Source organism: Cydia splendana, chromosome 26 (genome assembly GCF_910591565.1).
Source record: "Cydia splendana chromosome 26, ilCydSple1.2, whole genome shotgun sequence".
NCBI lineage: Eukaryota > Metazoa > Arthropoda > Insecta > Lepidoptera > Tortricidae > Cydia > Cydia splendana.
The window spans coordinates 10,089,359-10,103,304 of record NC_085985.1 but is presented as its reverse complement, the minus strand read 5'-3'; the positions used below and the strand labels follow the sequence as shown (position 1 = coordinate 10,103,304).

Here is a 13,946-nt window from a genome sequence, read left to right as displayed (position 1 = left end):
CCATGCTCTTGTAGCAGCATGGACCCTAGAGGTCATGTAGAGATGTTACCTGCAGCCCCACCAGCATCAGCTTCATATTGGTGAACGGCCGCGCCTCCTGCAGCACGGACTTTAGGTACCCCACGATGTCCATGCTCTTGTAGCGGCCGCAGGCTAGCACGGACCCTAGACGTCATGTAGAGATGTTACCTGCAGTCCCACCAGCATCAGCTTCATGTTGGTGAACGGCCGCGCCTCCTGCAGCACGGACTTGAGGTACCCCACGATGTCCATGCTCTTGTAGCGGCCGCAGGCTAGCACGGACCCTAGACGTCATGTAGAGATGTTACCTGCAGTCCCACCAGCATCAGCTTCATGTTGGTGAACGGCCGCGCCTCCTGCAGCACGGACTTGAGGTACCCCACGATGTCCATGCTCTTGTAGCGGCCGCAGGCCAGCACGGACCCTAGACGTCATGTAGAGATGTTACCTGCAGTCCCACCAGCATCAGCTTCATGTTGGTGAACGGCCGCGCCTCCTGCAGCACGGACTTGAGGTACCCCACGATGTCCATGCTCTTGTAGCGGCCGCAGGCTAGCACGGACCCTAGACGTCATGTAGAGATGTTACCTGCAGTCCCACCAGCATCAGCTTCATGTTGGTGAACGGCCGCGCCTCCTGCAGCACGGACTTGAGGTACCCCACGATGTCCATGCTCTTGTAGCGGCCGCAGGCCAGCACGGACCCTAGACGTCATGTAGAGATGTTACCTGCAGCCCCACCAGCATCAGCTTCATGTTGGTGTACGGCCGCGCCTCCTGCAGCACGGACTTGAGGTACCCCACGATGTCCACGCTCTTGTAGCAGCATGGACCCTAGAGGTCATGTCGAGATGTTACCTGCAGCCCCACCAGCATCAGCTTCATGTTGGTGTACGGCCGCGCCTCCTGCAGCACGGACTTGAGGTACCCGACGATGTCCATGCTCTTGTAGCGGCCGCAGGCTAGCATGGACCCTAGAGGCTCGTGGAGCGAGCAGCCGGCCGTGTTCAGGTTCCACAGGCGGGAGAGGAGGCCCATTTGTGGTGGTAGGTCGGTTATTTCTGGAAGGAAGTTAGGACCTTAAACATTCGAAATGTTTTTAAAATACTTTTATTTTGAAGGAATATCATGTACTCGTAGTATCCTGGTCACGGCACCAAATGTAAAAGTCAATCATAGCAGATACATAGCAATAATGTATAATGGATTCGACACTGAACTTTTCTTGATAACTAGTGTAGCTACTTGTTATAGCTATCAAACTTTAAAATAGTGTAAAGTGCAGGTAATCTCTCAAGTGGATTAGGACATTTTAAAACCGTACGACTATACTAGTAATATAATGTAAAGTTACCTTTGTTTCCGCTAATGTTGAGCACGGACAGGTTGGTGAGGGCGTGTATGAGCGGTGGCACCGAGCGCAGCATGTTACACGACACGTCCAACATGGAGAGGAGCGGGCACACTAGCCGGCTAACCTAAGCTTACCCATTATACTAGTAATATAATGTAAAGTGACCTTTGTTCCCGCTAATGTTGAGCACGGACAGATTCGTGAGGGCGTGTATGAGCGGCGGCACCGAGCGCAGCATGTTACACGACACGTCCAACATGGAGAGGCGCGGGCACACTAGCCGGCTAACCTAAGCTTACCCATTATACTAGTAATATAATGTAAAGTGACCTTTGTTCCCGCTAATGTTGAGCACGGACAGATTCGTGAGGGCGTGTATGAGCGGCGGCACCGAGCGCAGCATGTTACACGACACGTCCAACATGGAGAGGCGCGGGCACACTAGCCGGCTAACCTAAGCTTACCCATTATACCAGTAATATAATGTAAAGTGACCTTTGTTCCCGCTAATGTTGAGCACGGACAGATTCGTGAGGGCGTGTATGAGCGGCGGCACCGAGCGCAGCATGTTACACGACACGTCCAACATGGAGAGGCGCGGGCACACTAGCCGGCTAACCTAAGCTTACCCATTATACCAGTAATATAATGTAAAGTGACCTTTGTTCCCGCTAATGTTGAGCACGGACAGATTCGTGAGGGCGTGTATGAGCGGCGGCACCGAGCGCAGCATGTTACACGACACGTCCAACATGGAGAGGCGCGGGCACACTAGCCGGCTAACCTAAGCTTACCCATTATACTAGTAATATAATGTAAAGTTACCTTTGTTCCCGCTTATGTTGAGCACGGACAGGTTGGTGAGGGCGTGTATGAGGGGCGGCACCGAGCGCAGCATATTACACGACACGTCCAACATGGAGAGGAGGGGGAACACTAGCCGCGACCGGAGACCCGCCATCGAGTTCTGAACAAAACGGAAACACACTTATTTAGTGTCGCCCGAAAAAGTGCCACACACTTATTTATTTATTTATACTTTCATCATCATCATCATCATCATCATCATATTAGCCAGAGGACGTCCACTGCTAGACATAGGCCTCCCCCAAAGAGTGCCACAATGACCGGTCTTGCGCCACCCGCATCCAGCGGACTCCCGCGACCTTTACCTTATACCATAGAGAAATATAGTAAGACAAGAGTTTTGGTACCAAGAAGACTAATATTTTCATAGTCGACATCTAGCATCGAGTAGCGGTATTATCAGCACTGCTAAGTAGCAGTAGTAGTACTGTCAAGTGACAATAAATGTAGCACCGACCGGAAAGTCTAATGCTTAACAACATAAGACTTTCCGGTCGGTGCTACATCTATTGTCAAGTAGCAGTACTACTACTGCTACTTAGCAGTACTGACAATTCCGCTACTCGATGCTAGATGTCGACTATCAAAATATTAGTTTTTGAGCACTCTTGTCTTACTATATTTATTTATGACAAAACAGAAACACACTGATTTTGGCTTAAGGAGCCATTTGTGGGTAGATTTTGTTTACTTTTATTTAAATACCTAAAGATACAGAGTATAGTCACGTACCCACTCGTCGTCCTCGTCGATCTCCCCCTCCCTTTCTGGCACGTTGCCATCGTCGTCTGTCGTCAGTTGTATCCGCTCGAGCATGTTGTTCGCCAGGATCTGCGCAAGCGAATCTTACTTCATTATTATATCCGCCATATATGGCTTACTAAGTAATAACGCAACCATCGCTTTCGGTTGGAAACCGCCGGACGGAAGCCGTGGCCTCGGGCGCCCTGTACACTCTTGGCAGCGGTCCGTCACAAGGACTAGGATATACTAGGAACCCTCCAGACATAGCATAGTAGCGCAACCCAGAGGGGGCCACAAATATACGGTAGTTTTACTCCATTTTCGAGTCAAGTGTCTTTGTGTGACGCCCTGTCTTTGAATGGACCAATCACAGCACGGGACTCGCTCACCTTGTCCCCCGCACCCCAGTATTCTTGGCAGCATCGGTTTCATGAAATAATTGCTCTAAAGCTCCTTCTAGTTCTACAGGTTTCCTAGCCTATGCAAATGAGCTACGAGCGGTCGGGTTGAGCTGGAGCGAGGCCAGAAGGGCCGCTGAAGATAGGAAGGCGTGGCGCGAGCTTGTGAAGGCCCTTTTCACCTCTGGACCATAGGACAACATAAAAAGCTTCGTATGCGGTAAAGGGTTAAAAAATACATGCATAATTATAGTCGTAAGTACAACCTAGTTATTATTATTTTATTATTTATTTATTAATACACAGTATAGAGCTTAAATCTATACAGAATATACAGATCCCTGCAAAACTGTATTTACAGTTTGCCTGCAGGTAAGAGTCTCTACATAGACATACACGTATATTATACTTAAATTATTATTTAATATAAGCACTTAAGTGACACTTGCACGAATGCAATTGTCACTTAAGTGTTTGCAGTAGGTACATTTGTAATGCGCTTTAACAAAAATACGAAACCAGAAAGTTTCAAATTTTTTTTTCATGTTCCAAAAAGGAAATAAGTGAGGATACCATTCGATTCCTTACTTTTATCCAAAAAATATTGTATAGCTATAGCTACTATATACATAAACGCAATATTTCATCGACAAAAACGCAATTTTCTTATTATGTACATACTACAAGACGGACTCTCAGTGACCTTGACGTCACGTTCACTTATCGTTTTGTTAGGAGCGTTTCGCGAGTGAAGTACGACTGTCGGACTTTGACTATCATTTCTGACTTTTGTATTGCTTTAATGCAATGGGTCCCATATAGACATTTGATGCTAAAAACAAACCTGATCGATTGGTACCATAAATGAAAAGGACTATGCGTCAAAATGGCCCAAAAACCAACAGAGTTGAGAGTTAGGTCATTTGATAGGTATTTCTCTGTACTTCATTTCGTTCTATGGGCACCAAGCGGAATTCCATTGCAGAAATGAGATATTGGTATTTTAGTCAAAATATCGTCACCCTTATTATCTAGGCAATAGAGTCCACCGCCGGGCGAGCGCGGTAAACCATTCAGTGTGCTCGCCCGGCGGTGCGCGAACATCTACCCTGCAGCAATTAATTTACTTACTTGGACTCTATTTCCTAGGTAATAAGGGTAACGACATTTTGATTAAAATACCAATATCTCAGTATATACATACATAGAACAAAATGAAGTACATAGAAATACCTATCTAATGACCTTACTCTCATTTCTGTTGGCGTTGGGTCCAGGCTCCATACAAAGTTGCCCATGGTCCTTTGTCATCTAGCCTATACATCCATTCGGCGTGGAGTGGAATCCAGTGAGTATCGCTTACCAAAGTCCGGAGCGAGTCTAGTCTCAAATGGCTCCTCGCCGCGCAAGCACAATGTAGGAGCTGCGCGCGCACGCCGCCGGAGCGCGGCCGCGAGCACGGCCGAGCACGCGTCGCGCCGCCGCGACAGTAACATGCTAGCGGGTCGCCGACTGATGATCCGAAGTTTTCCACCTAATGATAAACACAAGTTAAATCGATATTAAACTTTCGTGAGGCATATTTTAAAATGTTTAGACGACAACGGTTTCACTCACTTGAATTTTTAGTCGCTATTGGCGACATGTTTCTGTCAGCGCGCGCGTAATGAGCGACGAGGCGGTCGGTACGATCAGTGCACGAGTTGCAGTCGCCGCGAGCACTCGAGCCTGAGGAAGGAACCCCGACGGGCCCGAAACATGTCGCCAATAGCGACTAAAAATTCAAGTGAGTGAAACCGTTGTTTCTAAACACAAGTTAAATCGTCTACAGAAATCTCAGTACTCCCGCTCAGCGACGCATCTCACTAATATTGGGTCAGTTGGTCCCGATAATTACCAAATTCATCGGCACAATATTTGTGTCTATGCCGGCATTTTTAAGACTAGTTAGACTAGTAATACAGTATAGTAGTATAAGGACAGTGTAGTAGTATAGTAGTAGTAGTAGGGTGTGATATTTCGGCGGTTCCGTGGGAATCTGCCGAATCCTACACCAGAGCAGGTGACGCCGCAACGCAAAAAACTGCGTCCCGAAAATGATTTTTTAGTATTTAAGATTTTTCACTATTGTATAATTATATGTTAGTTTGTAAGGCATGTATCTATGTGCCTTAGTTGCCTGCAAATAAATGCTTTGATTGTTTGATTGATTTGATTTGATTGAATATTTATAATTAAATTAATGCAAAGTGCCGAAGTAAAATATGCGATCACAGCCTGTACATTAAATGAAGTCTTTTCCATACAAATCTTCCTAATTTATCATCTGCTCAATAATGGATGTTCGACTTATCGATAAATAAAACGAACGAAACGATAGGGACCGTGCGCGTTGGAGGGTCTGCCATCTTGTGGCGTGAATCGGAAACATATGTGCACATGTACATTGCCAAAGCAAGTACTACCATCTACCGTTCTCGTCGGTACGTTTCCTTGTGCATAGTAGGTTCTGCCATCTAGTGGGCTACATCGGAAGCATAAACGACACATTTACGCCTGGCGTCAAAAATCTGACTGATCCTATGCTGCTCCCTATAGTTCATGCACGGGGCCTATATGTTGATTCTGGTGACACTTACCTGAGGCAGACTCGGCCAGCACGTGATCTCGTTGTGGCTGAGATCCAGCTGCCGTAGATTGGTGGGGTACGACGTCACATATGACATAGACCTGACAACAAAGAAACTTTGTTGGTTACTAGGACCAAAGGCAGAGAATTAGTAATAGTACTACAGTACAGAAAGGACACTTCCTACAAAACCGAAGTTTGACAGCGATTCGGGGTCGAATCATGAAATCCCTTTCTAAGGCACTATCCCTTTCGACTATTTAGGGTTGTCATAATTCAAGTAATTATCTTATCTGTGGTCGTACACGCAAAAGGACATCAAGTTGTGTCAATCCTAATAATTGCTCGGGGCAATGCTGAGCCGAAAGCAGCCGAGTTTGCCCGAAGTCAGGAGTGTCTCCCCAGTGCCAAAGGTTAAGGAAAGTGCAATTTCAATATCCTGGTCACGGCACCGATTTTAATATGTATTGTGTGCCATACTCCCCTATGCAATCTTTTAGTTGACGGAGCGTTAGCGAAGGACTCCATTTCAGCTAGGGCAAAAATGCTTTAGAATGTTCGGATGTTCTCCTCTACATGTCGCAATTCTCAACCAATTCTTGTAAAATTTTGTGACCCCCTGTTCCCTCTGAATATGTTAGTGACTCCCCCTACGCAGAGTTTTGCGTAATATTCCCTATTGAAAGAGCTTTCCAATAGGATGGGCTTAGAGCAGTAGTAGGCGTAGTATGTACCGGAGCGAGTTGTAGGCCATGTTGAGCGAGGTCAGTCTCGGCACGAGGCAGGCGAGCCCGGCGGGGACGCAGGTAAACTGGTTGTGTGCGAGGTTGAGCGAGGCGAGCGCGCAGTCCCCGGCGCCGGGCTCCGGCCGCGGCTCGGCGCGCCAAGGGTGCGCGCGCACCGCCTCCGAACATCTGCAATACCAATCATATCAAACGATTCTTGAGATTTGTAATAAAAGACAAAATTAAATTAGCTGTATGCGAATACACACACACACATACACACATAAACCCGGAGCATATCTGTACAAATAAGTTTAGTATACCTAGTTCTTTGTGTTTAATAATCTTTCATGTAAGTAGTATTATTTTACTTTCAATTATCAGATCCTGTATCCTACGCATCTTGTTGGTAAATCTTATGTTCAATGCCCCACAGTCCTCACGACACAGGCTCGACCTACCCATATAACCATTCCAGTCGCAGAATCACAAAGTGGTAACTAAATGTCAGATGTGTCGTAACAGAGTCCACACAATGTGTCTAGAATTGTTTCGAAACAAAGTGTCGTCGCCGTGTCTACACTTTTCCGTAACAAGGTGTCGACACATTTGTGTGCACTTTGCGTGCGGTTTGCGACTAAATCTGACAGCAAATTTGTGACAGCAAATGTCAATATAAAATACCTCTTGAAAACCAAGGTTTGTCAAACTACTATTAGTGTCTCGTGTGCTCGTAATTCTAGTAAGTCATCATGGGCAATGCAAATGATAATAATCGACCGAAGCCATATAAACACCCAACACCCGTCAACCTTTTACAGAAAAGTTTTTAAAGAAATTCAATAAGCTACTTAGGTCAGGCAACGAATGCTCCAAAAGTTGTAGAGGGAAATGCTCGGAACACAATTTTTGACTCCGTAACTCGGTTTGACAAGTTAGGAGGTGAACATATCAAAAGTCCCCGGCCGTAGCCCTTGAGCGGGGGGGAGAGAGGGGGCTTTGAAGGTCCCATTTTCCCGTTTTTCGATTATATCTCGGGAACTATGCATCTCAGCGACATGGCCACTTATACAAAATGAAAGTTAATTTAATTTGTTACAAGTTTATTCAGTCAATTTTTCGATATGTTGAATAGTTTTTGAGATATCCGCTCTTGAAAGTTTATTTAGGGCTCTCAATTTTATCTTGATATATCTATATCAGTGAAGGTGCTAGGCCGTGTTTGGTATCGTTTTCGTATAAATCTGGGGTGCTGAATCCATTTAAGATATCACATTGACACCATTCCACAAAATAAAAATAAATCTTTTTAGGGTTCCGTACCTCAAAAGGAAAAAACGGAACCCTATAGGATCACTCGTGCGTCTGTATGTATGTCCGTCTGAATACACAAAATAGTTCTTTACCTATAGATGACAGGAAAACCTATTAGAAATGTGCAGTCAAGCGCGAGTCGGACTTAATGTACGGAACCCTTAATACGCGAGTCCGACTCGCACTTGGCCGGTTTTTTTGAAACTCTTCTTGACGCTTAACCGCTGAACCGATTTCGTTGAAATTTGGTATAGAAATAGTTTGCGTCCCGGAACAGGACATAGGATAGATCTTATAACCAAAATCATCTTTTGAAGGTGTGAAAAGTGGCGTGGAAATTTGTACGGGAAATCAATAACCGCTGAACCGATTTATATGAAATTTGGGATGGTCTACATCTTTGATTTAGTTAAAAATGATGAAAAAACATGACTTCAAACCTAAACTTAAACAGGATTAACTTCAAGAAGTCAATTCTGAATCCCTACACCTCATTTCACACCTTTAAAGGATGATTTTTGAGATAACTTATTATATCCTGTCTCGGGACTCAAAATATATGTGTACCAAATTTAAATTAAAACTGTTCAGCAGTTTAAGCGTGAAGAGGAGTTTCAAAGAAAGTATTTTAATAAGTTTATATGTTTTTACTTCGGAATGGTGTCAATGTGATACCTTAACTAAATTTGGTACTGCGAATTTATACGAAAACGATACCAAACATGGCTTCATAGCTTTACTGTTGTAGAAGTCAAAATAAAATTGAGAGCCCTAAATTCTTATTACTTGGCCAAACTTGTGTAGAAGGAAAAGGTAAAATAAAAGTCTTCGGCAGGAATATAAGACACAAATATTTTTTTTTTGCGTTACTATTTCATTCATCAAATATAAACATACCTTGATTATACTATTCTAGTGAGATCCTCATAGATAAACAAAAACATTTACTTAAAAAATTACAAGGTCGAAATGTCACGGAACTTGTGAGAGTAATATGTGAAAAATAAAAACTTTTATGACAAAAAAAATCTGGACACAATTTAAGAATCACCCAATTGCGTCGAGGAATCATCTGTATTTTTGCTTGTTTCATTACCTCCTCGCTTCTTTTTTGTCCTTTGTATTCTGTAGCAATTTGTTAGATCTGAAAATAAAGATAACTTGCGTCGTCACGGATGTCGATTTATAGGTTTTAGGGAGTGCAGAATTCGAAAACGATGATCATTTTATAATCCAAGATGGCGGCTACGTATTTTGTCATAAAAGTGGAATCCAAAATAGTCATCATTTTCGAAATCTGCGCCCCCTAAAACCTATAAAACGATATCCATGACGACTTTTATGACATAGTGCATTGCCGCCATTTTGAAATTGAAAATGTTATCATTTTCGAAATCTGCGCCCCCTAAAACCTATAAAACGACATCCATGACGACTTTTATGATATAGTGCATGGCCGCCATCTTGGAATCCAAAATAGTCATCATTTTCGAAATCTGCGCCCCCTAAAACCTATAAAACGATATCCATGACGACTTTTATGACATAGTGCATTGCCGCCATTTTTAAATTGAAAATGTTATCATTTTCGAAATCTGCGCCCCCCAAAACCTATAAAACGACACCCATGACGACTTTTATGACATAGTGCATGGCCGCCATTTTGGATTCCAAAATGGTCATCATTTTCGAAAGCGGGGCCCCCTAAAACCTATAAAACGATATACATGACGACTTTTATGACATTGTGCATGGCCGCCATCTTGGAATCCAAAATGGTCATCATTTTCGAAATCTGCGCCCCCTAAAACCTATAAAACGACACCCATGACGACTTTTATGACATAGTGCATGGCCGCCATTTTGGAATCCAAAATGGTTATCATTTTCTAAATCTGCGCCCCCCAAAACCTATAAAACGACACCCATGACGACTTTTATGACATAGTGCATGGCCGCCATTTTGGATTTCAAAATGGTCATCATTTTCTAAATCGGGGCCCCCTAAAACCTATAAAACGACATCCATGACGACTTTTATGACATAGTGCATGGCCGCCATCTTGGAATCCAAAATGGTCATCATTTTCGAAATCTGCGCCCCCTAAAACCTTTAAAACGACACCCATAACGACTTTTATGGCATAGTGCATGGCCGCCATTTTGGATTCCAAAATAGTCATCATTTTCGAAATCTGCGCCCCCTAAAACCTATAAAACGATATCCATGACGACTTTTATGACATAGTGCATTGCCGCCATTTTTAAATTGAAAATGTTATCATTTTCGAAATCTGCGCCCCCCAAAACCTATAAAACGACACCCATGACGACTTTTATGACATAGTGCATGGCCGCCATTTTGGATTCCAAAATGGTCATCATTTTCGAAAGCGGGGCCCCCTAAAACCTATAAAACGATATACATGACGACTTTTATGACATTGTGCATGGCCGCCATCTTGGAATCCAAAATGGTCATCATTTTCGAAATCTGCGCCCCCTAAAACCTATAAAACGACATCCATGACGACTTTTATGACATAGTGCATGGCCGCCATCTTGGAATCTAAAATGGTCATCATTTTCGAAATCTGCGCCCCCTAAAACCTATAAAACGACACCCATGACGACTTTTATGACATAGTGCATGGCCGCCATTTCGGATTCCAAAATGGTCATTATTTTCGAAATCGGCACTCCCTAAAACCTATATACAGTGGAAACTGGATAAGTGGAACCTGGGTTAGTGGAAAACCTCTTTAAGTGGACCCAAGTTCTCGGTTCCAGTCCCTTGGCAACGAATTACCTCTATAAGTGGAATTTTGGGACCTCTATAAGCGAAATCCATTTTTTCGAAAATTTCTTATTTCTACCTCTGTAACTGGAAGCAGCCGTCCCCGAAACCTCTATGAGTGGAATAGCTCGGCGTTATAAAATTTGTATTTTTAATAAACCGTCACAAGGAGGGTAGTTTGTTTCGTTAACATTATGGTTCGTGTTTTAACTACGTATTTTGTATGAGATCACACATCGTTCAGTTTTTTTGCATTAAAGTACAATCGGTACATTGATTTATTTAACCATACTGGTTTCTCTTGCATAAATAAATATTAGGAGTGATTTTGTTTTTGTAATTTTGAAAATTGTATACGAGTAGGTACTGTGGATTATTTACAGTATTGCTTTTTTTAAAGTCAGGATTACATACCTATTTTTGTTAATACATACATATCTACATACATATTTAATAAAAGATGCTTATTTAAGTCTTGATCATACCATACGTGACCTCTATAAGCGACATTACTAGCATCCACAACCTCTGTTAGCGAGAGCCTCTGTAAGTGAGAAAACGTTTTATTTGAACCTGGTTAAGTGGAAAACTGGATAAATGGAAAACCTGGATAAGCGGAACTAAACAGCCGGTCCCTTGCGATTCCACTTATCCAGTTTCCACTGTATCGACACCCATCTCGACATTTATGACAAAGTGTTTTGCTACCATCTGCATGCAAGACATTTCTATTATTTTTACGTACAAAAATGGCCCCCTGTCAACTTTCAATCGAGATTTAATCGATTAATATTCAGATTAATTCAATTTCAATCTATGTTAGGTCGACTAAACTAATCGCGATTAAAATTTGAGAATTAACTTTTTTTATTCCATTAATTAGTCGAATAAACAGTTAATCGATTAATGCTTATCTCTGACCACGGCATTTTTACACTTTGAGAATATCTGAAAACAAATCAACACAAGGAGCCATTTTGCAAATCCAGTAACATACCAGTAACTTTGTTATTACTTTTGACAGCGCGTGTCATGTGTCAACACAGAGTCGACACAAAGTCGAAACATTGCAACTACTTTGTGACTGCAATATTTCTCAGCCTTATAAACCATATTTATACATCATAATTAACAAGTTTCGTAGTATGTAAAGCGTTATTTCTGTTATTTAAGTATAGTATACGCATCGAAGTACTAAAAATGCTTCAAATAATATAGTTATGAACACAGGCACTGAGAAGTAAACAATTTCATTTCCGGCTAAACTAAAACAATGTGGTGGCGCGTTGATTATATTACACTTAGTTTATCAAATCACTCGAGCAGTTTAATTCCCCATAATAATTTAAGTCCTATTGTAATATAAATGCAAACAATATATAATTACGTCTTGTAATCCGTTTTAGAGATGGCGTATTAATGTCACTTATTTTTATTTAAGTATTTTTCCATCTGACAGTTTCCATTTGACAGGAACAAAATGAACGAATAAACGAATGATTTTGGCATAAAGTAGTCGCAAACCCGAAACAATGTGTGCACACGGCGACCACACTTTATGTCACTTTGTGTCATGTGTCGACCCTTCCCCATTTCTGGTAACTGTGTCGACACGGCGACGACTCTGCGACTGGAATTGTGACCGAAACAGACGGTGTCGACACAAGATGTGTCAACACCGCGTCGTAACGGCGACTGGAAATGGTTGTATGGGTAGTGTGAGGGCTATTGTTTGTTCTAACTGTTGTACATATTCTATAGTTAATTTTAATTTAATTACTGAGGTTTCATGTCATGTCAATTTAATTGGAAAAATTAAAATGGAAACAAAAGATTTGTATTTGTATTTGAATATGAAAAAGCCTTTTCGACTCGAATAGAAACCATAATAAAAATAGGCAAGAACTACAGCGGATTTCAACTTTTAGTAATGGTAGGGGTGTTGATTAAACAACGATCCGTCACACAAACACTATGGGCTTGTTGGATAAACCACAATTGATGATGATGAAAGTCTTTCAGCAAAAACTATGAAACCCAAATTTAGCGAACATTTTAACAGTGAAATCAACAACCGAGGATCTTGCTTAGTTGAAACGGAAGGGCGTGCTTCTAGCATAGCTATATCTATACTTCGTTTTATATTTCAATAGGTATTCATAATTTACTTATAAATTTTACCGCAAAAAGTGCCCGATTTGGAACCTCATGCTACTTCTGCGATTCGGGCGACTCGGGTTTTACTGATCCCGTCAGCCATATACGGTATATTATTAACTTTACACTCCTATAAATTCACTGAGTACATATATTTTATGGTCACGGCACCTTTTTATTTTTAAATCCCCAGCCCCCACTCCAATCCTAATGTCGTTATCTTCTTCTTCTTCTCTATATTTAAGAGCTGTGCTCTTGTCGGTGGAGCAACCTCCAACTCGTCCGGTCCTCTGCCAACTCCTTAACCTTCTGGTATGACACGACCTGAACCTTTTCTTTTATTTGGTTGAAATAATTTATTCTCGGTCTTCCTCTTCCTCTCTTTCCCTCTATTCAAAACTAATAACTAATTCAAAACGATAATAGTTAATTGTGTCAGATCTTGTTTTCGTGTTCCACAAAGACTGATGGCTCGACACAGACTGCCGACTCGACGCGGACTGGTCACACAACACTACTGTACTCACACGGCGTGTCCGCTGCGGTCCCCAAGCACAGGCGTCGTGTCATCATCGGCACTGTCGACCGACGCACGGCTCGACACAGACTGCCGACTCGACGCGGACTGGTCACACTACACTACTGTACTCACACGGCGTGTCCGCTGCGGTCCCCAAGCACAGGCGTCGTGTCATCATCGGCACTGTCGACCGACGCACGGCTCGACACAGACTGCTGGCTCAGCACGGACTGGTGGCTCGTCACAGACTGCCGACTCGACGCGGACTGCCGGCGGAACCACTTAGTCACAAACACATGGTTCGACAGTCAGAAGTCAGAATTAGGAAGATAAAGCTTAAGTGATAGGATTATATATTATACCTACGTTTTTTAGCGTTAGAAAAAAGATAAACAATCCTGACATGTCTTTTTATTGAAAA

At 42.7% G+C, this 13,946-nt stretch overlaps 1 protein-coding gene across 1 annotated transcript in view; it reads right to left on the bottom strand.

The window, feature by feature from the left end:
• LOC134803083 (leucine-rich repeat serine/threonine-protein kinase 1) overlaps window positions 1-13,946 on the bottom strand; it is a 122,471-nt gene that overhangs the window by 56,418 nt on the left and 52,107 nt on the right. The window contains exons 17-23 of the mRNA XM_063775789.1: window positions 13,533-13,630; window positions 6,747-6,926; window positions 6,023-6,113; window positions 4,747-4,917; window positions 2,974-3,072; window positions 2,200-2,341; window positions 879-1,081 (exon numbers count right to left, since the gene is read on the bottom strand). Coding sequence (XP_063631859.1) covers window positions 879-1,081; window positions 2,200-2,341; window positions 2,974-3,072; window positions 4,747-4,917; window positions 6,023-6,113; window positions 6,747-6,926; window positions 13,533-13,630 — 984 coding nt within the window. The remainder of the gene's footprint in view (window positions 1-878; window positions 1,082-2,199; window positions 2,342-2,973; window positions 3,073-4,746; window positions 4,918-6,022; window positions 6,114-6,746; window positions 6,927-13,532; window positions 13,631-13,946) is intronic.